At 32.9% G+C, this 23,937-nt stretch overlaps 2 protein-coding genes across 2 annotated transcripts in view; one reads left to right on the top strand and one right to left on the bottom strand.

Annotated features, from left to right (window-relative positions):
* Window positions 1-328: 328 nt before the first annotated feature.
* On the top strand, window positions 329-8,472 carry LOC132723226 (NADH dehydrogenase [ubiquinone] 1 beta subcomplex subunit 2, mitochondrial-like). Its single transcript, XM_060707904.1, has 3 exons — window positions 329-489; window positions 2,513-2,654; window positions 8,204-8,472. Exons 1-3 carry the CDS (start codon window positions 404-406, stop codon window positions 8,318-8,320), a joined length of 345 nt encoding a protein of 114 aa, XP_060563887.1. The 5' UTR covers window positions 329-403; the 3' UTR covers window positions 8,321-8,472.
* Window positions 8,473-13,439: 4,967 nt separating this feature from the next.
* Window positions 13,440-23,937, bottom strand: part of LOC132723228 (mitogen-activated protein kinase kinase kinase 5-like) — a 76,416-nt gene continuing 65,918 nt past the window's right edge. The window contains exons 38-41 of the mRNA XM_060707905.1: window positions 23,213-23,305; window positions 22,102-22,249; window positions 21,209-21,285; window positions 13,440-20,851 (exon numbers count right to left, since the gene is read on the bottom strand). Of these exons, the coding sequence (XP_060563888.1) occupies window positions 20,779-20,851; window positions 21,209-21,285; window positions 22,102-22,249; window positions 23,213-23,305 (391 nt within the window). The 3' untranslated portion in view covers window positions 13,440-20,778. The remainder of the gene's footprint in view (window positions 20,852-21,208; window positions 21,286-22,101; window positions 22,250-23,212; window positions 23,306-23,937) is intronic.

The following is a 23,937-nucleotide window of genomic DNA, read 5'->3' on the forward strand; positions in this document are numbered from 1 at the left end:
AAAGTTAAAAAAGTTTGGCAAAAACATGTTGCTCCATGTGAACTAAACTACCACAATATAATAATTATAAAGAATTCTGCAACAGTTTACTGTTCTCAAGGTTTCTGAAAAAGTAGAATTAAGAAAGTCTTTTTCCATGCTATTTTTTGCATGTAGATCTAGATTGCATGTAAATGTAAAACAAGTTCAAGATTGTGCCTTGCTAGGACATGTCATAGGCCTTATACACCCTGGACAACAAAGGAAACAAGTGAATATTCACACTCACTATTTGTGTCATTCTGGGGTTGTATGTTAGTGTTCTACTTCAGGCAATTTACGATGCTACTGCACGAAATAAATGTGCTATTTTGTACTGGGCTATTTGTACATATTCACCGTGAAACGACATTGAGGAGAAATTATGTCTTTTCTCCGGATTTCACGGTGTGTAGGGCGTCCATTATGTCGGGCAAAGAACATTAATAAAAATAGTAAACGAAATGGAATGTAAGTATACCATGCATATATGTTAAGTGTTTAACAATTATTTTGAAATTGTTTATTGTCCGGGTTGATTTGTATTCGGATACAATACAATTTTCGGACATTAGATGATTAGAGTGAATGTGGGCTGTAAGTGTAAGATACTATTCTCTATGTACAGCGGATGTAGTAGATATTAATATTAAGAAGTTATAGAGAATTCTCTCTGCTGATAATGTGTCGTCTCGCATGCTAATATCCATGTTAAATCAATGAAATCTTGACTGATAACTTGACTAGCCACAGGAGCTACAGTAGACATTCTATATTAAAATAATTGAAAATTATAAGCAAAAAAAAAAAAAGAAATAACGGCAAATATAACCCTTTATACTATAAAAGTGTTTGTTTATAGTAAAGAGGGTTATATTAGCCATTATTTCTTATTTTTTTGCTTATATTTTTCAATTATTTATAGAATGTCAGGCTCCTGTGGACAGGTCAGGGATTTTTTTTGGCTTTTTTTTATAGCCGTTATTGGGTTATATTCCCAATTGAAAATAGTATATTATTTCCCAATCCACAGAAAAATATTCCCAATTGAATGTTACAAAAATAAAAATATTGAATAAAGAATTCTAAATTCTTTGAAAATAAGGGCTTCAGAGTTCTTCACTGTGATAGTGCTTAAATGTTTGAAGATGCCATCCTAGACAGTGATTGTTTGCATACATTTAATCACTGCAAAATTTCAGTCATGCATTTTTCCCAATTTTTTAACTAAACATCGCTGAAATTCCAAATTCTATGAGTATGGGTTATGTTCCCAAAATCCTGGAAAAAATCCCTGGGACTAGCTAAGGGTTGAACAGTTGTTGACAGAGCTCCAGATAATTTTTTTGGCCAAGGGGTTTTTACCCCTCAAAATTTTGAGTGAGGGGTAAAATGCAAAATCTGAAAAACGTAAGGGGTAAAATCTGTCAAAAAAGCATTTTGCATTTTTTATAAATAAATTAAACTTATTGTTTTTGTTTGTTTGTTTGTTTGTTTATTTTTCTTTTTTTAGAAAAACCTTTACAAATAAAATACTGATTCAATGTGAAACAATACAAAACATGCCCTGTAAAGTCAGACTTTCAGAGTATACTGGAACTCAAGTTTAGGATACACAGCAAAATTATTAGGGCTTCCCTTTTCAAAATTTGGAAGTAAAAGACTTCAAAATTTCTGATAATGGAAGTCACATTATATAGGTAATGAACGAAACGTATTAGATTTCCGGAAGTCACAGGCCAAAATGAAGGAGTAAATGACTCCTTAGCTTCCACTAGTGGAAGCACTGAAATTATTTTATTTTCTAAGAGTCAATATTTTTCTTTCTTTATTTCTGTTGGCACGTACCTTATCATGTACTCCAGTCTGAACAATTATTGTTAAAATTAGAATTAGAAAATAATAAACAAGATTTTTTTATCTTTCCTAAAAAGAAGTATTGGTCTGAGAGAAAATTGTCCGTAAATGCAGACTGGGTATGAAAATATTGAGTACAAAACTGCAGGTGAAAAACATGTTATTTTGTTGCAAAAACAAAAGTGAAGGAAATTAAAATATATTTTCGTTTATATTGAGTCATAAGCATGTCAATAGATGCCTAAACAATCTTTATACTATGTTAACGACTACGATGATTATCTGGTACAAATTTTATCAATAAATTCACAGGTAGATCTATGGGAGTTACCTCCCTTCTGTACTTCCTGCTACTTTCGTTTTTGACAACAGAATTTTTAGTAAAATGGAAATATATTGTATTTTTTATGCTCAAAACATCCTCTTTCTCAATATCAAATGTTTACACTTCAATTCTTTCACACTTAATTTTTGACATACAAGCGTATTTTCATTTTGTTGTGCGTAACTGTGACGCACAAATTTTGAAAGTGATGCGTATTTTAGATTTTCTATGCGTATTTTACGCTTATACGCACGCTATCTGGAGCTCTGTGTTGAATACATTTATTTATACATATAAATGTTTGTGTTTCAGATGGGATGCTGATGCACCTCAGACATACAGAGAACAACTAACTTATTTCCCTCCTTGGGTAGTGGTTTTATGTACCGCAGTTCCCGCCGTTGTCACTACATATATAGGGTATAACATGTACCGTCATCCTCAACATTATTTAGTAAGTTAACAAATTTAATCAATAGTTATACAATAGTTGTTATCCGAAATTAGTCAAGTCTGGGTTTTCCAAGCTAATTCCCCAGTACAAATTTACCATTAAAACTTCAGGGTACACTACTGTCTGGTATGATTTTGTCAATCTGTACCAATTATTTTTGAAATCTTAAAGTTTGTACTCCAAAATTAGCTGGGAAAACCAAAAATATGTTAAATTCCAGAGTAAGTATGCTACACTGGTTGGGCACCATCAAACCCAGACAGCCCCAAAAATGCTTAATTTAGTTTTCTTTCTTTGTTCAGTCACTTTCTTATCAACAATTATAGATGCATGTTTCTACTATAATAAATTAATTAAATTTATTTCAACTTCCGTAAATGATAATATTTTAATGTCTATTTCAATAATGGTGACGTTGAAAATTTGGGCGTTAAGAATCTGGTTGATGTTCTTTACCAGTATTCTTCTCGGGGTTTCTCTTACATTTGATGAAGCAAATGTCAGATTGAAAATTAAATCTTATTATTATCTGATATACCGGTACTATTTGTTATCCACCAGTGTTATTTTCTAAAGGTTGATATGATGCAGTTAATTATGGAATAATAGCATAGTACTGGTTTATAGTGTACATGTATAAAGCTATAAATTTGCTACCTGCTGGTTACAAAATTTTTGTTTAAATTTTGAAAAAGAACAAGTCCAAAATACCTGTATGAAAGCATTATGTTGGTATATTTCAATTAGAGTAAATAACACATGCACAAAATTATAGCTGATGAGTTAAAAACCTTATAAAGTAGCAGCATAATATTTTGTTCTGGAACACTTACATTTTTCACATGTGTTAGATAAAAGAAACATTCTATGTTACAACTCTTTTTGAAAATTTACCATAAAGATATAGAAACAACATCAATTTACATTTTTTATAAATTATTTCATTAGATATCAGGGTTCGACACTAACTGTTTTTACAAGGGATCCCATAGGAATCCCTGAGATTTAATTCAGGGATTCCTCCTAAATGTCAGGGATTCCTCAGATCAAAATAGTAAAATATGAAGGCGAAGAATAACAAGGGAGTGCAGCAATCCGATTTCAAATTCTTTTTTTTAAGACCACATACAGGATATATATTTCCTTGTTTCAGATGCAGAAAATGTAGTTTATAAGCCCTCTGGAAATATTGCTGTTTAAAGTTTTAAAAGTGTTTCAAAGTGTTTACTAGTATATATATATAATTTGACCGCTATGATAAATTAAAACATAATACATTTTACATGCACAGAAACAGAATAACATTAAGCTCACTGAACAAGAGTTCGATTTGAAAATACAAATTTTGCTAAATCCTGTTTTCTCCCTGGTGAACCAGTTTCTGTAAATGAAGGTATAATGCAAGTGACTGGGCAACGGGACTTAGGGTTTGAACTTTTGAAGTTAAGTATGAACTGGGGAAACATTTTCCCAGATAGCCTAGGGTTCACTGAAATAGAGCCCACTTATGATCTGTAGATCTTTAAAAAATTACAGGTAATGAATGATTAGGATCCATATTCCAGTAAGTTCTGGTATGGATAACTTTTTGAAAATATTTACTATCATGTCATTGAAAAGAAATGTTTAATTATGATCACTTTAAAAAATTAAGTGATTTTCAGCTTACTGTACATTTTTTTGTTTAAAAGGAAATATCCCATAGATTTTTGTAAATTAAATATTTTGTTATTTTTTTACTCAGAAAAAAGTTTTATTTGCATTACAAGTAGGGTACCTTCAAATGATTTCATTTTTAAAAATAAAAAGTTGCTCCAAGTCCATGACAGGATGTGTAATATCCAAATTTATTGTTCTCAATTTTTACACTGAAATGTCCGATTCTTTTCCTCTCTGTCAGACTGTGTGTATTGATTTTTTTTAAAGTTTTGACACCTGTCACATCAAAGGCACTCACCGCATACAGCAGTCATGTAGACTACAGTAGTTCAAAACACTGATTGGCTGAAAGAACTGTCAGATGAAATATACGTCATTTGGTGTATGTTTCACCTAAGGATTTTTCTATTTTTCTGTCGGTAAATTATGCGTGACCTTGATTGACCTTAGAACACTTCAGACTTTAGTTAGACAATATTTTTTAGCATTTAAGGCTGTAGAGTTTCAAAAAGGATTTTAAACTGAAAAGTATGGATTATTTGTATTCTGTTTATTAATCATACTTTTGCTGTACTGCACTGCAGGGAGAAAAAAAATACATCAGTAATCTTTTTCTTTCTCTATTTTTTACGAAAATTTACAATGATCACAAATACCGAATTTTGGCACAAAAAACAAACAATAACAAACACTTGTCTACTTTGTAGCTATCGCCGGCAACGCCGATCAGCACATATTTGAAGTACACACCGCTTGTGTAATAATTATACGATAATTACATTTCTTTTTTGAATGTTCACAACTTAATATTATGAAGTCAATGCACGATATAAAATTATTCAAGAATGTTTCTTTAGCCAAAATATTGTTCATATTATATCGCAAATGAGTTGATAGCAGTCACTGCACAAAGGAAAACTGGCGTACATGATACAAGAGCGTAGATTTTACCAGCGGGATTTTTCTTTTCTTTCTTGAACCTTGCAGTTGTGCCAGTCTTTTTTACACTTTTCTTGAATATTTGTGATTCAATGATATTAATTCAGACAATTTAAAAAATTTACACAGCAATTTTTCAAGGATCCCGACGGAATCACCAGCAAGGAATCACAGAGATTCCTCCCGACTTTTTGGGATCCTCGGAATCCCGGGATCCCGTTAATGTCGAACCCTGGATATACAATGAAGCTTTATATGGTTAATTAACATTTAAAAACAAGGTTTATTTATCATAAATCATCATATAAAATAATCACTGATGCTGACATTTAAAAACAGAGCAGCGCTAGGCGGAGCATTATATGCCGAAAGTGTTTTTTCTTTACTAAGGATGAAGCATTTGTAAGACATTACATAAATTAAATAAAGTATTACCTCCTTCAAATAGCAATCCAAATAGAACTTCACTTATGCTCTGGAAACTGTTTTTAGTTTTGAGGTAAAAGGTACCTTGAACTTTGACCGTGTGACCCCAAAATCAATAGAGGTGTTCTACCCAATATGGACATCATCCTATGAAGTTTCAACACTATGGCCCAAATAGAAACTAAGTTATGTTCTGGAAACTGTTTTCAGTTTTAAAGTAATAGTGACCTTGACCTTTGACATTGTGATCCCAAAATCAATAGGGGTATTCTACCTAATGTGGACAATCATCCTATGAAATTTGAATATTGTGGGACAAATAGACCTTAAGTTATTCTCTGGAAACTGTTTTCAGTTTTAAAGTAATAGTGACCTTGACCTTTGACCCCAAATCAATAGGGGTCTCCTACCCAATATGGACAATCATCCTATGAAGTTTGAACACTGTCGGCCAAATGGAACTAAAATTACGTTCCGGATACTGTTTTCAGTTTTAAGGTAAAAGTGACCTTGACCTTTGACCTTGTGACCCCAAAATCAATAGGGGTCTTTTACCAAATATGGACAATCATCCTGTGAAGTTTGAATACTGACGGCCACATGGAACTTAAGTTATGCTCCAGAAACTGTTTTCATTTTTAAAGTAATAATGACCTTGACCTTTGACCTTGTGACCCTAAAATCAATAGGGGTCTTCTACCCAATGTGGAAATCATCCTATGAAGTTTCAACACTGTCGGCCAAATGGAACTTATTTTATGCTCCGAAAACTGTTTTCAGTTTTAAGGTCATAGTGACTTTGACCTTGTGACCCCAAAATCAAAAGGGGTCTTCTACCCAATATGGACAATCATCCTATGAAGTTTGAACACTGTCGGCCAAATTGAACTTAAGATATGCTCCGGAAACTGTTTTCAGTTTAAAAGTAATAATGACCTTGACCTTTGACCTTGTGACCCCAAAATCAATAGGGGTCTTCTACCCAATATGGACAATCATCCTATGAAGTTTAAACACTGTCGGCCAAATAAAAATTAAGTTATGATCCGGAAACTGTTTTCAGTTTTAAGGTCATAGTGACATTGACCTTTGACCTTTGACCCCAAAATCAATAGGGGTCTTCTACCCAATATGGACAATCATCCTATGAAGTTTGAACACTGTTGGCCAAATAGAAATTAAGTTATGATCCGGAAACTGTTTTCAGTTTTAAGGTCATAGTGACATTGACCTTTGACCTTGTGACCCCAAAATCAATAGGGGTCTTCTACCCAATATGGAAAATCATCTTATGAAGTTTGAACACTGTCGGCCAAATTGAACTTAAGATATGCTCCGGAAACTGTTTTCAGTTTAAAAGTAATAATGACCTTGACCTTTGACCTTGTGACCCCAAAATAAATAGGGGTCTTCTACCCAATATGGACAATCATCCTATGAAGTTTGAACACTGTCGGCCAAATAAAAATTAAGTTATGATCCGGAAACTGTTTTCAGTTTTAAGGTCATAGTGACATTGACCTTTGACCTTGTGACCCCAAAATCAATAGGGGTCTACTACCCAATATGGAAAATCATCCTATGAAGTTTGAATGTTGTGGGCCAAATGGAACTTAAGTTATGCTCCGGAAACCAAATTGCTAACGGACGGAGGGACGGACGGATAGGCAGACAGACAGACGGACGCCAGGGGGTATAACATAATATGCCCGAAATTCTTTCGGGCATATAAAAACAAACCAAGTAACCTGATTGGGTAATTAGAGTTTGCTATATACATGATGATGCAGTTTACATCGGGTATAATATTGTATTTAGCATCAAAGTGTATTATGAATGACTTCCAATTAGAAATTGTTAACATGTATTTACTTGTGTCATTTAATCTTGATCATTAATGCTATACTGAGGTCAAAAAGTCTCAAAACATAAAATTTGAAATTCTTCACACTTAATTAAAGGGTATAAATCTATATCTTATGAAATATTTTTATAAAATTTATCAACAGTAAAATTATATTGGTTCCATTATTAAATGGTTGATTCCCAAAAAAGTTTTAACATAGAAAGTCTGTGTTATCTAACACACATGAATATTGTACGTAAACAAAATAAAATAATCCGGAACAGAATATTATTTTGCTATTTTAAGTAGGATTTTATCCATTTAGCAATGATTTTGTGCATGAGCCGCTCGCTTTAAGGCAATTAATTATCATATTTATTTCATACAAGCATTTTGGCAGTATTCCTTTTTAAAATTCAAACAATAATTTTTGTATCAGATATATAGCTTTAAGATGGAAAAATCTTCAAAGTGTTATAAAGAATATACTCAGTCACATTTAAATTGAATATTGTTTTTTTTATGCAATTCTTAGCCAAGTTTAAGTGCATAGTTTTTCAATTTCAAAGGTATTTCCTGATAATTAAATCTTGTCTATCTATATTTATCATCTGATGAGTCTAAAAGGGCCATCATTGCCCTCTTGTTCTGATAATATAATATACTTCTTTGTTTCCAGGGCGAGTTTCCAAAGATGGAGCCGTCACTATGGACAGATGAAGAACTAGGCATACCTCCAGATGATGAAGATATTTATCCCCCAAACTATATTCCTTTAAAAGATCGGATCCAATAGATACATTTAACCTTTTTTATAACTAAATAATATTGATTTTGAAGTACAATATATTTGAAAAATGTGTGAATAGAACATGAACAGCTGTATAAAAAGATAACAGAATACATGTGGTATTTGGTTGTTATGTTCAATAAAAAAATAGAATTGTGCATTGTTGTTTTTGTTAATTTAGCTTAGCCTTTTCAAAGGAATTTGAAAAGTTTAAAAAGAAAGTTCTCATTTATTGACATTATGTAATTATAAAGAGAAGCAATTAAAATAAATCGCCTTAAAGACATAAAATGACTTGTTTAACAATTAATGTGTCATTTAATTTTGAAAATTCTAATGTACTTGTTTTACTGATTATCAATGTGAATGTAAAATATATTTATAAAATGGTTCATGAAAACATGATTATACAGTGAAAATACTAAACTCATAAATGACCTTGACCTTTAAATTCAAATGTTTGAATTTGGCTTGACTTTTCTTATAATTGGTTATAACTGTTGTTTATCACAGTATATAAACTTCCTGTTTCAAGGTAAAATAGATCGACAGTGGCAGAAAGTACCATGTGCTTGTAATCGCAATATCAATTGCTACAATTGGCTACAGCTTTGTTGTTTGCTTATGGATTGTCTTCATGCTTGAGCACAACAACGTTCTGGACAATGTCTAATAGGAGATCAAACTCAATATGACCTTGACTCATTATATGACCTTGAAGGTCAAATTAATTTTTGAACTTCATTTTGGATTGTTTACATTCCTTGGAACAATATTCCTTGGGACATGACATCAAAGAAGATTGACTTGATCTTCATTTAACCTTGACACTAAAGATCAAATAAGAGACTTTTGCTACAATTGGCCATTACTTTGCTATTTATTTACGGATTTGTTTCATGGTTGGGCAAAAGATCACTTATAACAAAACAGACATGTTCAGTTATTTCAGATATGACCTTAACCTATAAATGACAGTGATAGTCAAGGTCAAATATTGAATTTAGCTTTAACTATTTTCTTGTTCTTTTATGTACAGCCATGAAATTTGGACCATGTGCACGGTTTAAGATGTAAAATTGTGATATCAACTGACCTAGATAACTTGACAAAATTACCATCTTGCCCTTTGATGTAAAGCTGTGAAATTTGGAGCATATGCACACTTTTAGATGTAAAGTTAGATTGAACCTAGATAATATTTTGAAAAAGTAACTTACTTCTTGTCCTTGAGTTTAGTTTATAAATGTACAAATCTATTTTAGTTTGTGTTGGAAACTATAAGCTTATTGGAACAGTCTCGGATCTGTTCCTGGAACCAGCCATTATGAAACAATGAATGTAAAGTTTCTTGCTCAAGGAAACAACACATTGCCATTGACAGGGTTTGAACCCATGCAGTCAGCAATTCTTAGATATCTAGTCCGACGCGTTGACCATTTGGCCATGTCACCACTAAAAAGTCGTGTGTTGCCCCAGTCCAACAGTGGCTGTATGATTTTTTTACGCAGGAAAACTTTCAGGGAAGGAATTAAACTATGGCGTTGTCCAATTTAACTGTTAACAGAACAAAACTAGAACTGCCACTGTCATGGCCTGAATACCCCCGCAAACCACTTTGTCGGACTCAACAGTGGTCATTTAGAGCTCAAGGACAACCTCCTCCCAGCCAAATCTGAGAGCATTGTTAAGTTATGTTTTTAGTGGCAAAGATCAAAGTGACATTTACCTTTGACCTCAATACCCTTGCAGCCTTGCCTGGAGGTGTTTTATGATGAATATTGAACATAATTATATGCTTCAAATGTGAAAATGTAAAACTCAATACACTGTGGACAGGCATTTTTAAGCATTTGAGCAGGAAAGCTTATTGTAATAAAAGCCCCTGTGACCTTGACCTTTGACACAGTCACCTTAAAATCAAAAGGGGTCATCTAATAGTCATAACCAACCTCAATACTTAATATGAAGACTGTTCACCAAAGCATTCTTATGCAATTGAGCGGAAAGCTTTTTGAACTAAAGGCCCTGTGACCTTGACCTTAGACCCAGTGACCTCAAAATCAATATGGTCATCTACTAATCATGACTAACATCCATGCCAAATATGAAGACTCTAGGTCAAAGGATTCTAAAGTTATTGGGCGGAAAATATTTTTTCAGTCAAGGCTCCTGTGACTTTGACCTGGTGACCTCAAAATGAATAAAGGTCATCTACTACTAATAATCATGACTAACCTACATGCCAAATATGAAGACTGTGGGTCAAAAGAATCTTAAGATATTTGGCAGACAAACTTTTTGAAGTAAACGCCCCAGTGACCTTGACCTGGTGACCTCTAAATCAATAGGGGTCATCTATTTATCATGACTAACCTGCATGCCAAATATGAAGACTGTGGGTCAAAGGAATCTTAAGTTATTGGGTGGACAAGCATTTTGAAGTCAAGGCCCTGTTACCTTTGACCTGGTGACCTCAAAATCAATAAGGGTCATCTTCTTATCATGACTAACCTGCATGTCAAATATGAAGACTGTGGGTAAAAGGAATCTTTAGTTATTGGGCGGACAAGCATTTTGAAGTCAAGGCCTCTGTGACCTTTGATCTGGTGACCTCAAAATCAATACAGGTCATCTACTTATCATGACTAACCTTCATGCCAAATATAAAGATTGTGGGTCAAAGAAATCTTAAATTATTGGACGGACAAGTTTTTTGAAGTCCAGGCCCCCGTGACCTTGACCTTTGACCTCAAAATCAATAGGGGTCATCTACTCATCATGACTTACCTGCATGTCACATATGAAGACTGTGGGTCAAAGGAATCTTAAGTTATTGGGTGGACAAGCATTTTGAAGTCAAGGACCTGGTGACCTAAAAATCAATAGGGGTAATCTACTTATCATGATTAACCTGCATGTCAAATATGAAGACTGTGGGTCAAAGGAATCTTTAGTTATTGGGCGGACAAGCATTTTGAAGTCAAGGCCTCTGTGACCTTGACCTTTAATCTGGCGACCTCCAAATCAATAGGGGTCATCTACTAATCATGACTAACCTCCATGCAAAATGTGAAGATTGTGGGTCAAAGAAATCTTAAGTTATTGGGCGGACATGCTTTTTGAAGTCAAGGCCCCTGTGACTTGGACTTTGTGACCTCAAAATCAATAGGGGTCATCTACTTATCATGACTTACCTGCATGTCAAATATGAAGACTGTGGGTCAAAGGATTCTTAAGTTATTGGGTGGACAAGCATTTTAGAGTCAAGGCCCCTGTGACCTGCTGACCTCAAAATCAATAGGGTTCATCTACTTATCATGACTAACCTGCATGTCAAATATGAAGACTGTGGGTCAAAGGAATCTTAAGTTATTGGGTGGACAAGCATTTTGAAGTCAATGCCCCTGTGACCTTGACCTTTGACCTGGTGACCTCAAAATCAATAGGGGTCATCTACTTATCATGACTAACCTGCATGCCAAATATGAAGACTGTGGGTCAAAGGAATCTTAAGTTATTGGGCAGACAAGAAAAAAACGACGGACAGCCGGAGGGACAAGCTGATTCCAGTATACCCCCCTTACAACTTTGTTGTGCGGGGGTATAATGAGAACAATCAAGTTCATTCTGTGACAATAAAATAATTAGTCAATGGCCCTATGTTAAACTAAAGAAAAGAACAAGAGAAATGGCTCCTTATTTCATTTGGGCACATTTCCATCCATTGACGAAAATACAGGTATAGTTTGTTTTTACCTGCACACTCATTATATGAATAAAATTATGCTGTTTTTAAGCTGAAAATGCTCAATGGTACATGAATTCGACAATTTGCCCACAAATTTGTTCAACCAATTAGAATCTACATTTTTAACATGAAGTAACCCTTTACCTGATAAAGATGTGTTTTGAGGACTTTTTCGACCACCCCTGTCCCTTTTTGAGGCCTCAAACAGTGAAAAATTAGCCTATTTAAGCCCCAAACACTGTTTTTCATTCGAGAAATGTTGTTAAAAAGTGTGTCGCCCCTCATCAAAAAGGTACATCAAGGGGGATGTGCCCTCTTCTGTTTGGGGGTTTGAAGGGGGGCGGTGAGTACCCCTCACCGCAAAGAAAACTTTAAACATGTGACGGGCTTAAAATAGCCTCAGGTTGATTGTAAGGTAACATGTAACCAACACTGAGAAGTCTTTTACTCTATCTCAATCCATTGACAAGTTGTAGCACTTTGAAATCAGTTTTGATGGAAAAAACCAATGCAAAATAGTGATTTTTGGCAATTTTGAAACACCCCCTGTTGCCATTGTAACAGAAAAATTTCAGATTGACCATGCTGATACAGAGGCTATGGTCCAGTCAACATTTGTGCCAAGTTTCATTAGTATTAAAGCATTTTTCACAGTTTCATAGCAGTTTGAACTTGTAACAAGAGGCTTTTCAATGAAAACGGCCATTTTTCACAATATGCTCATGAGGTAAAGGGTCTGATTAACACAGAAACCACCAGAAAGAATGCTTTTTTTGACAAATATTAACTAAATAAATACAGTGAAAAAGATCTCTTTTTAGACCCACAGTCTTTATACAAAAATAGCTGATCAAATCACAAGAGTGAAGTGACCTGACAACATGCATAGGATGTAGTACCAAATTAAGTAACTTCTGCTACATCCTCTGCTATGAATTTTGGAAACCTGTGATTGGTTGTAAGTTAGATTTTTAGTAAACTACTACCCTGAATTTGCCTAGTTCTTCCAGCCTTTCATAATTTAAGAATGGGAAAAAAAGAAATTTTGTTTAAGTATGTATACAACTTTTGTAATGCTTTACATGCCTGAAGATATATGATACAGAAACATGGTTTTGTCAGAAAGATCCAATCACATATAAATATAAAACTACATTGTGTTTTACGTGTGAATAAAAATAAATCCCCAAGGTGTTACAAGCTGTTATCTTCGTGGACCCACACACATATCAGATAGTATTTTCATGTGTTATAACTAGGAGAATATTTCTAACACCTACACACCTCACATCAGTCTAAGTGTAAGTGGTGAAATGTTGTTGACAAGATACACAGCTTATCCGTAGGTCATTACAGAAAATATCAAAGAGGCTATATATGAAATAGATTTTATTTTTTCTTCATACATGTCATTTAAGTCAAACAATTAATCATGATAGTTTAAAGTTTTACTTAATATGATTAATCAGTATTCAAAATGATAAATCATTTGAGCCGCGTCACGACAAAACCAACATAGTGCGTTTGCGACCAGCATGGATCCAGACCAGCCTGCGCATCCGCACAGTCTGATAAGGATCCATGCTATACACTTTTAAATCTTTTAACAAGTAGAGAAACTGATAGCGAACAGCATGGATCCTGATCAGACTGCGCGGATGCGCAGGCTGGTCTGGATCCATGCTGGTCGCAAACGCACTATGTTGGTTTTGTCATGATGCGGCTCAAATCATTTACTCCAACATACATTACAAATTTAGGCAAACTTAATGATATAAGAATAATGATAACACAATCTAAAATGTGAAATCAAAATAAATGTACAATTCAAAACATCCCATAACAACAAAACATAAAAAATTTTAATACATGTTAAAACAATACAGTTTAAACTAAAATTTGAGCCAATTTAAGATATTTAAAAATAATTCACTGTGTGGGTGTGTGTTTTTTTAAAAACTTAACTATTCCTGATTCTGGAAATAATCATGTATTCTATTTGGAAGTTTGTATTGATAAAACACTAAGTGAAAAACATAACAATTTGTATAGAAGGAGAGTTATAAATATGTTTAACTTTGTGAAATGGCAAGAAAAACAATGATGGCAATATTATAGGTGACATCATTCTGTGCAGGCCAAAATAAATTAATATCTGTGCTGGCCGATGAAGCCGTCATTTGAGCTAGCCAATATGACATCTGTGCTGGCCATTACATATGACATCTGTGCTGGCAATTACATATGACGTGTGCTGGCCAATATAGATGACATGTGTGCTGGCCAATATAGATGACATGTGTGCTGGTCAATATAGATGACATCTGTGCTGGCCAATATATGACATGTGTGCTGGCCAATATATGACATGTGCTGGCCAATACAGATGACATGTGTGCTGACCAATATAGATGAAATATCTGCTGGCCAATAAAGGTGACATCTGTGCTGGCCAATAAAGGTGACATCTGTGCTGGCCTATAAAGGTAACATCTGTGCAGATGAATAAAGATGATAAATATACAGGTGAATACAGATGTCATCTGAAAAGGTCAATACAGATAACATCCATAAAGGCCAATACAGACGACACACATATAGGCCAATATATAAGACGTCATTTGTGCCTGCCATAATATGCAGCCAATGTTTGTGCAGGCAAATACAGATAACATCCATAAAGGCCAATACAGACAACACACATATAGGCCAATATAGAAGATGTCATTTGTGCCTGCCATAATATGCAGCCAATGTATGTGCAGGCAAATACAGATAACATCCATAAAGGACAATGTAGCTGACACATGTACAGACCAATATAGGACATCTGTGCATGCCATAATGGGCAGCTAATGTAAACAGATGACATCTGTGCAGGTGAATATAAATAACATCTGTTTAGCCCAATATATATGTAATCTGTGCAGGAATGTAAGAGAGGCTAGTGTATATTACATATTGTAATCATATTTACATCAATATATCTATCTCTACAGTGAAGTTCAGCAGTATAATTACACAAGATTTAAGTTATCATCCATATTGTGAAATGCATTGTTACAGCTTAATGCCTTTACAAGAACCTTTTTGATGACCAGTAAAGGGAATATACATGAAATACTCATGTTGTAAGGTCAAAGTAGCAGCTATAGATACTTGCATGATATACATAGTTCATGTATCTTTAATTTGTTCTGTTTCAGGTTTAATGTTGTACTTATCAGCATATCAATTTTCCAAAAATTAATCAATAAGTGTTGAAATTTTTAATCATATTATTCCTTTCATTCAAGTCATTCAGAGAATAAATTTTCTACCAAAGGACTGAAATTCAAATTGTTACTTTCAAAGCTTAAAAATTTCTTATAAATATCAAGTCTTTTCATTACTCATTCCCAATTGAATTGTGTAAGTGAGACTTAACATACTTTAGATTTGAAATTGGTAATTAAAAGTTAAAGGAATTTCTGTTTATCAATACTAAAAAAATATTTATAAAGTAGAAGTTTCTAATTATGCGAAAAAGCTTTTTGAGTTTTGAAGTGAAGGAATACAAATATTGGCAAAATAGTGCTGAGCTCACAACTCCTAATATAGTCTTATTTCCAATAGGCCAAGATTTGCACCCTATTCAGCTTACGAGTATCTTTCCTATCTGTAAAAATTGGTAAACATATATATTCTACATGGAAAAAAAAAATCTAATTAAAATGACATAGATTTCAAATACTTAAATACACATTTAAAAAAGAACATTCTGTAAAAATAAGATTATTAGGTAATTAAGAAAAGGCACAAGTAAACTTGCTTTTTTTAAAAAATAGTTAAAGTTTAACAATAAATACAATAGGGTGGCTAATGTAAATTACCTCATAACACCTTACAAAGATGGGCAGAGGCAGAATGTTAAATTCTAAACTTGTAAAAAGTTAACATGAGCTACATTAACATGAAATTTAAAATCTTGTCAATAAATGATGAAACGTAAACAAGTACATGTACATTTATATGCTTCAATGTATTTTAATAATTTCAATATTAAAACCCAAAAGAAGTATACAACTGTATATAACAGACAAACTCCCTTAATCACAAATAAATACACTGCATTTGTGTTGTTAACAATTTTCAATTCATTTGATCACTATGAGGAGAGAAAAATAAAATATTTTATAATGATCTTTAAAATAACACGCTTTCAACAAGTGACATTTCCTTAGTTTTTTTAGCAATTAAATAGAATAAAATAGTGACAAGTTAACCTTACAAATGTGTATTATTCACAAATAAGCACTACAAAGCAAGTTAATGACAGAGAAGGTTTAAGCTTGATTGTATTCAAGATGATATAAACGAGTTAAACATGGCTAAACAGAAACAAGGTATGCATATATAAACATAACGTACACTGTGAGCAAAATTTTCAAAACATGTTTAGAATGCTGTAAATGTTTTATTTATATATCAAAATAAAATATGTGATTTAAAATGGATAGTTATTTTTTTCTACAAATGAACTAACATTATAAAATGTGGCATTTCAACTTCAAATGGATAGTTATTGTTTACAAATGAATTATAAAATATGATAACATTCCAACTCCAGACCTGATTGATGTATTTAAAACTCTTAACCTGCTGGATTGTTTGTTTGTTTAATTGGGTTTCAAGTCACACCCACACATTACAGGTCATATGGCCACATTCCAGCTTTACTGGTGGAGGAAGACCTCAGGTGCCCTTCCATGCATTATTTTAGGCACGGACGGGCACCTGGGTAGAATCACCGACTTCTGTAAGATAGCTGGATAGCTTCTTCACATGAAAGAATCCAAAGTCACTGTCGGGATTCTAAAACCACAGCTGTGAGGGGCAAGTGGTTTGAAGTCAACGACCTAAACCACTCGGCCACGGACTTTTAACCTGCTGGAAATGAAAAAAATTGCCTTTACTGCCAGTATAAAGTCAGGCCAGTTTGCACATTACATGCTGTCCGACCAGGCTGATCTCTATATTGTTGGCTGACTTACTTTAAATTTTCATCTTGATATCCCTTAAACTGGTAATGGACAGTTCTAAAATGGAAGTTGGACTAGTCCATTTAAGAAATTCAGCAGGTTAAGGGTTGGATATATGAACATTCACTTATCACTGACACAGAGAGGTGAAATAAGTGTAAACCTTGCAACCTACTGATGCATGCAAGTCCATCAAAAGGCACTGGGAAAACAATGCACCAACATTGGAGTTTATGTCTTGTATGTTTTAAGTTGGAAAAGAAAAAGGTTTCAATGTAAAAATACTTCACAGATGCTCCAATCATAAATTTTGCTGAAATTTGAAAAAAAAAAAAAAAAAAAAAACAAAAAAACATTATTTTTCAAAAATGATGTCACTTAAATATTCTACTCACAAATTAAGATCATCATTTTAATTTGAATGTAATTAAACTATTAATTCTACAAATTAGTCTTTCTCGATATTTCAGTAACAAGTTTAACATTAAAGCATTGATGTAATTCAACGTAACACTTTTCTTCTATTTCTTTTTACACATAATTTTCTCATTTAACCCATGTTTGTGCAACAGCTGTAGTCACCTTTTCTAACAAACCCCTCTTAAACATGAACTTATAATATATTTTTATAGACACACACGATTTCCAATATTTCATGTACGATAAAGTTAAGACAAACAAACACCTTTCCAATATTTCTAACAATTAAACCAATATCACAACAATGCCCCATCAATATCACACACAAGACAATACTATCTCCATGTACAACATGATACAATACATGTATATCGGGGGAGAGAATGTCTTTATGTATATTATATCATTTCTTTACAGAAGCATATTTTGCACATCACCAAAAACATAATCTCCACAAGAAAAAAAATTGAGATCAGGGGCTGATTATATAAAAGCACAAATCAACAAAAAACGATGTGTGCGAAACAAACATACACAAAACATGGATAAAGCTGAAGACGGACAAAACCCCACACATCAAAATTTTAAAGAGTGGACAAAACCCCACACCTTCAATTTTATAGAGTGGACAAAACCCCACACATAAATTTTACAGTGGGAAAACCCCACACCTTAGATTTTATAGAGTGGACATAAGTGGGGTTTTGATGTGTGGGGTTTTGTCCTACATTCTGGATAAAGCATGGCTGATTCGTTATATTTGGATATTTTGTCATCATTGACATGTTGTAAAACCTGTTACACATACAATTATTTTAATAATATATTATAATTATAAGCAATGAATATCTTATATGTTTTTCTTTTTGATTTAAATAACTTTGTCAAATAAAAAACTCCGCAAAAATATTTTACTACACACTTCAGCACTTATGTAGGCCAAATTATTGTTCATCCAGTGAAAATATAGAGGATAACTTTATTTGAGTGAATATGCTTAAAGGAGTGAGAAAATTTCAATATTTTCACAAGAACATAGAGACAGTGATAACATGGATATTTTTTCACTTTGATGCGAGACATGTACCAAATTCACAAAATCAAAAAAAAAATCTCTTTTGTTTTATGCCTTATAACTAATTAAACAGTACTTTTCAATTGTTTTTGAGGAAGTGCAGGAAAAAGACACAAATAAAAAGATAACATCAGGCACTCAAAGGTTGCATTAAGAAAAATTATTAAAGTTTTATATGTCATTTTTGCAATGTAACTAAGCAAATTTAATGAAATTATTTTTTAATCAAGAAATATGCCATAAAGAACCAAATGCAACAATTAATTTTAACATAAATTTATGGCATCATGCACAGCACAAGGAGTACTGCTAAGCTTTGTCACTCACACTAAGACACCAAGTGATATACTATGAGTGATATCGGTTTTATTTCACTGATAAAACCCAGTATCTCACTGGTTATCATAACAATATTCGAGTTATTTTATCTATGGGCAATATCCCCAGCCATTAGAAGCATGATCCTGACCAAGACCTAAAGTGTCTCCAATGACGTAAAATTATTTTAACTAAGCACTTGTAATTACTTGTGAGGGGAGAAAAGTAAAATAAAAAAAAAATCAACAAAAGTGATCAAATATAAAAATGTTGACGGTATGACCGTGTTTACACTGACATTATAAAATACTGACTGTAAAACATTAAACCACTAAAATAGCTAAAATGAAATTATTACTACAAACAGGCAAAATTAAATAAAAAAAAAATACAATAAAATAAATCAATACAGTATTGCACTAAACATTAAAAATCAGTTACATTATAATAATAATAAAAAAAAATTAAAACATAAAATCAAGTCAGGACAATAAATGGGAGCTGTTCTACTATAAACATTTAACAGGGCTAACAACTGACAAAAAAAATGACAAAATAATGATATAAAATCATGATAAAAAAAATGCAAAAAATTCATTTAAGATTGTTACAAACAGAAAAAGTGTATGTTAAAAATGTATTCTATGAAAAAACTATGCTACTTAACTCTAGAAAGAAATTCTGATGCATCATACAGGGTGAAAAGTAAAGTTTCATTTTGAAAAAAAATAAAAATAAAAATAGAACAAACTTTGTTTTTATGCGTAGCTACAGAAGAAAAGTGATAAGTTTACTTTCTATTTTTCCATACACTCTGTATGACTTCCTTTTCACTTAATGTCTGACAATAAATATTATTTGAATAGGATCACTGTCTGTATGTTAAAATACATTATTTTCATATAGGTACTCTCTTATCAAGCATCATTATTTCTTTAACAGAGCCAGACTTCAACATACAATATAAAAATAGACAAAACTTTAAAACTTGAAGCTAACTCTGTAAAACAAATTACATACATAAGTAAAATAATCTTTATCGGCGATATCACCTTGCTCATTTATATTTTTATCGATCTTAAAAAATCAAATGTTGCGAGTTTGCCAATAAGAACAATAATTGAAACTATTTTCACTTTTCTTGTTCAGTTCTGTTTAAATTCCATAATCAACTGTAAATTTTGCTGTTAGACAATTTTAGCCATGTAATTATCCTTTTCATCTCTAATATCCCAAGTGCCTGCACTTTTTTTTTGGTTATTTCAATTCAAATTACATCAACATCAAATGACAGTAATTCAAGCCATAAATCATGACTTCTATTTTAAAAATTCACTGTTCAAGTTTTTATTTTAGTTCACCTCCAGGTGAAAATTTTGTATGAAGCTTGGTGCCTTTATATTATAGATTCAACAGAACTGTAGCAGTTTAGATTGCGCATATTATTTTCAAACCAATCATAAGGAGCTGTTTTAGCCCAATTATTATGCACATTCCAGCATCCCAGTCAGTATCCAGGTGCCTATTATTTTTATTTCACATTATGGCACTCAACATGTCAGGCCAGCTAGCTCTGACTGGTAGCTTATATTGCCCCCACACAAGTCATGATGGTATAACATCCATGCTTAACACATATAAAACATCTCAAGGTATGCTATAGAGTATCACACATGCACATAAAATGTGTTTTAAAATTCCATGACTGTATGCATGTTTTTTTTTTATACACAAGAAGTTGACACATGTAGCGGGAGTTCATGTATTTGTTTTGAGTACTTTGTATATTTATCATGATTCTTTACACACACAGAGTTGGCAGTTGGTGGGATGGATGGACAAATATAGACAAGTATAAGGATGAATGTGTGAGTCAGTGCTACCTCTTAGTTTTCTTATGTTTAGCACGATGTGCCTGTATAGCTCTCCATATTCTACAAACAATGCCGCCTCTGTAACATAAAAAATATACATGTATAAACAATTACATGTATTTAAATGAATAGCTGTAAAAACCAAAATACTACCAACATCTTTCCTTTTATATGTGTATAATGCCTATACATGTATAATGATAAAATTTTCTGTTTTTCTTAAAAAAACATATTACTCAAACTTTTGAAATCCTATTGCAGTATGTATTCAACTTAGTATAATTAATCAAAATGAATTTAAGTGTAAAGATGAAATATACTTTCATTGTAATTAACACACAGGGAGATAACGTCCCTTATTTTAAACCCTTCAAACTTATTATTTTAATGGATAAAAGAAAAATATGTATATCTATATATGAGTAAGGAACTCACTTTATATTGAGTTTTTGTAACTGTTCTAATGTAACATATTCCAACAAGTCATCTAATGTATACTGTTCATTGATAATCTGAAAAATAAACATATAAACTAGGATTAATGTAAATCTATGTGACATAATAGGAATGACATCACCTTTTTTGATGACAACCACTCTCTCAAAAAAGTGTACTAAACCAAAATTGGAATATGCATGGACTTAACACTCTGAGGGTAGAAGTTTGGTAAGTTTTTTAACCCTAAAACAAACTGAAAATGTCATAATCTCAAGTGTGTAATGGTGTATTACAGAGTAAATGGGGCCCTGGGTCATATAGACCTCATTCTGGCTATATTTGCAAATGTATCCCACATCAACTCCAACTATATAACTACTTTTATACACCCTACAACAGCTCTCTATGTAATAGATATTTGACAGCTTTTTACCTTAATGATGTGCTAATTTTATTTGCATAAAGAACAGAAATAGCAAAGATGAGTGTCTTACACCACATAAAGCTGGCATGTGTATCACATACTTTTAATGATAAAACAGTTTGCAGCATAATTGGAAAATTAAACGAGACTTTTCTTACTTGATTCCGCCATTATTTTATGTTGAACACCACGTGTTACAACGAAAAATCCTATTTTTACACAAAATACACAATAATATAAATATCGAACGTCGTCCGATAATCAATTGATGAATATTACTCAAAATATATCCGATATTAAGCAACAAAACTCGATAAATCTTATTGTAAACCGCGTTTACAAATTATTGATATGACTTAGCGTGTCGTCCTCACGACGGCATGCAGCACACTGAATTGGCGCATGCGCAGTACTATCTCTCATTTAGACCGAAAGTGTTTTGACGAAATAGAATGATATAACATACCTGATCTCTGGAATTGGAATCTATTCTACACTGTTTCAACCACTGTACCAAATGTTCATCTGGTGGTTCATTTATCACTACAGCAGGTGTCATTGGTGACGGACCTGGGCTTGATGCTCCAACTATTCTCTGACCACTTAATGCTTGTCTGCAATTAAAAACAGTATATCTCAAAAGATCATTTCTTGGTATAATATTTTTAAGAAAACTTAACAAATATTGAAAATTACCTGTACAGTAAAACAAATGAAATATATAAAATGTAGTTCAATTAATTTCTTCACAAAATGCATTAAAATGTTATGACTAATACACCGTAGTCATCAACTGGATCAATTCAGACCTTATAAAATGTCGACTTTTAACAGCACTCATTCTACCGGAATAATTTTAAATAAAAATTCACTTTTCATGAGTAGGTTAAACAAAGGCCAAGTAGTTATGGTGCCTATCCTTCAACCAAGAGATTGAGGGTTTTATTGTTTCTGTGTTATGTTTCCACATATGATTCTGTGTTATGTTTCCACATATGACGATGTTAGTTTATTTGAGAATTTTATCAGTTTTTAAACTGACATTGTAATGATCATGTGACCACTGTCCTGCTTTTGTCAGGAAGAAAGACTTCAGGTATCCCTTTAAGTGTTATCTAAGGCACTACCTGGCACTGGAGTAGAACCACAAACCTTTCAGAACCTACCTTGACAACTTCCTCACATAAAGGATTCTGATGAGACTCAAACCCACAGATATGGCATGTGTGCTGATTAGTCTAAGTGATTTTAATAGATTTGTTTTGGGTTTTACGTCACATCCACACAGTATAGGTCATATCACGACGTTCCAGCTTTACTGGTGGAGGAAGACCTCAGGTGCCCTTAGGTGCATTATTTCAGGCACGAACAGGCACCTGAGAAGAACCACAGATGTTCCGTAAGCTAGCTGGATAGCTTCCTCACATGAAAGAATCCAAAGTCCCTGTCGGGATTCGAACCCACAGCTGTGAGGGGCAAGTGGTTGATTTTAATAGAACTTGTACAACAATTAAGTTAGTCAACAATTGACAAAGATTAGCTTGACACTGTATGAAGTAAGGATGATTTATACTCACTGCAATACTTCCATTTGCAACTTCTTCTCAGTTATGGATTTCTTCAACAGATCATTATAAGCTTTCTGTACCTCTAACAATTCTTGTAACAACCTGAAAACATTCATTATTATAGGAAGAACAGTAAACATTTAAAAAAAGAATAACTTAGACAGTATATGGGGATTAGGCTCGTAAGCCAATACCAAGAAAGAAGGAGACATACTGGCTCGGACTACACCAGACTTAATGGTTTTAACATGTTTTATGTCTTATTTCAAGTTTTAGTTATATTTATCATATAATCATTCATTTGGTCTGATGTTTCTTAGCCAGTTATGCCAAAAATAAAGATTTATAAGTCTATCACTTGTTTCATGGTTTTAATTTGATTGAGTATAAAACAGTATATAACAATGTACTTAAGGTATTTTGTTAAAAAGTTTACATTATGGATAGTATCACAGCAATCGTCTAACATTGTCTTTTTAAGAGTGTATAGTGTTGCAAATTCAAAACTCAGTTGTTTTAGAAACCTAAACATAAAACATGGCACCAGACACATGCTTCTATTAAACTTATTGCCTCTTGTTTACAAGCAAATATATCACATTTTACCAACTACCTTTCCAATTAAAGTATTATTTTCCAATTAAAGTAATAGTTTTCCAATTGAAGCATCATTTTTCCAGGTTATATTATTATTTTTCAAATTTTAACAGAGTGTTCCAAATAGATGTATCATT

Source organism: Ruditapes philippinarum, unplaced genomic scaffold (genome assembly GCF_026571515.1).
Source record: "Ruditapes philippinarum isolate M1 unplaced genomic scaffold, ASM2657151v2 ctg894_1_1_1_1, whole genome shotgun sequence".
Classification (NCBI taxonomy): Eukaryota; Metazoa; Mollusca; class Bivalvia; order Venerida; family Veneridae; genus Ruditapes; species Ruditapes philippinarum.

Excerpts from the sequence above, each read along its gene's own strand:
- LOC132723226 (XM_060707904.1), top strand. The coding sequence starts at position 404 with ATGTCTTTTCTCCGGATTTCACGGTGTGTAGGGCGTCCATTATGTCGG. Across the intron at positions 490-2,512 it reads AATAGTAAACGAAATGGAAT|ATGGGATGCTGATGCACCTC; the intron begins GTAAGTATACCA and ends TTTGTGTTTCAG. Across the intron at positions 2,655-8,203 it reads GTCATCCTCAACATTATTTA|GGCGAGTTTCCAAAGATGGA; the intron begins GTAAGTTAACAA and ends CTTTGTTTCCAG.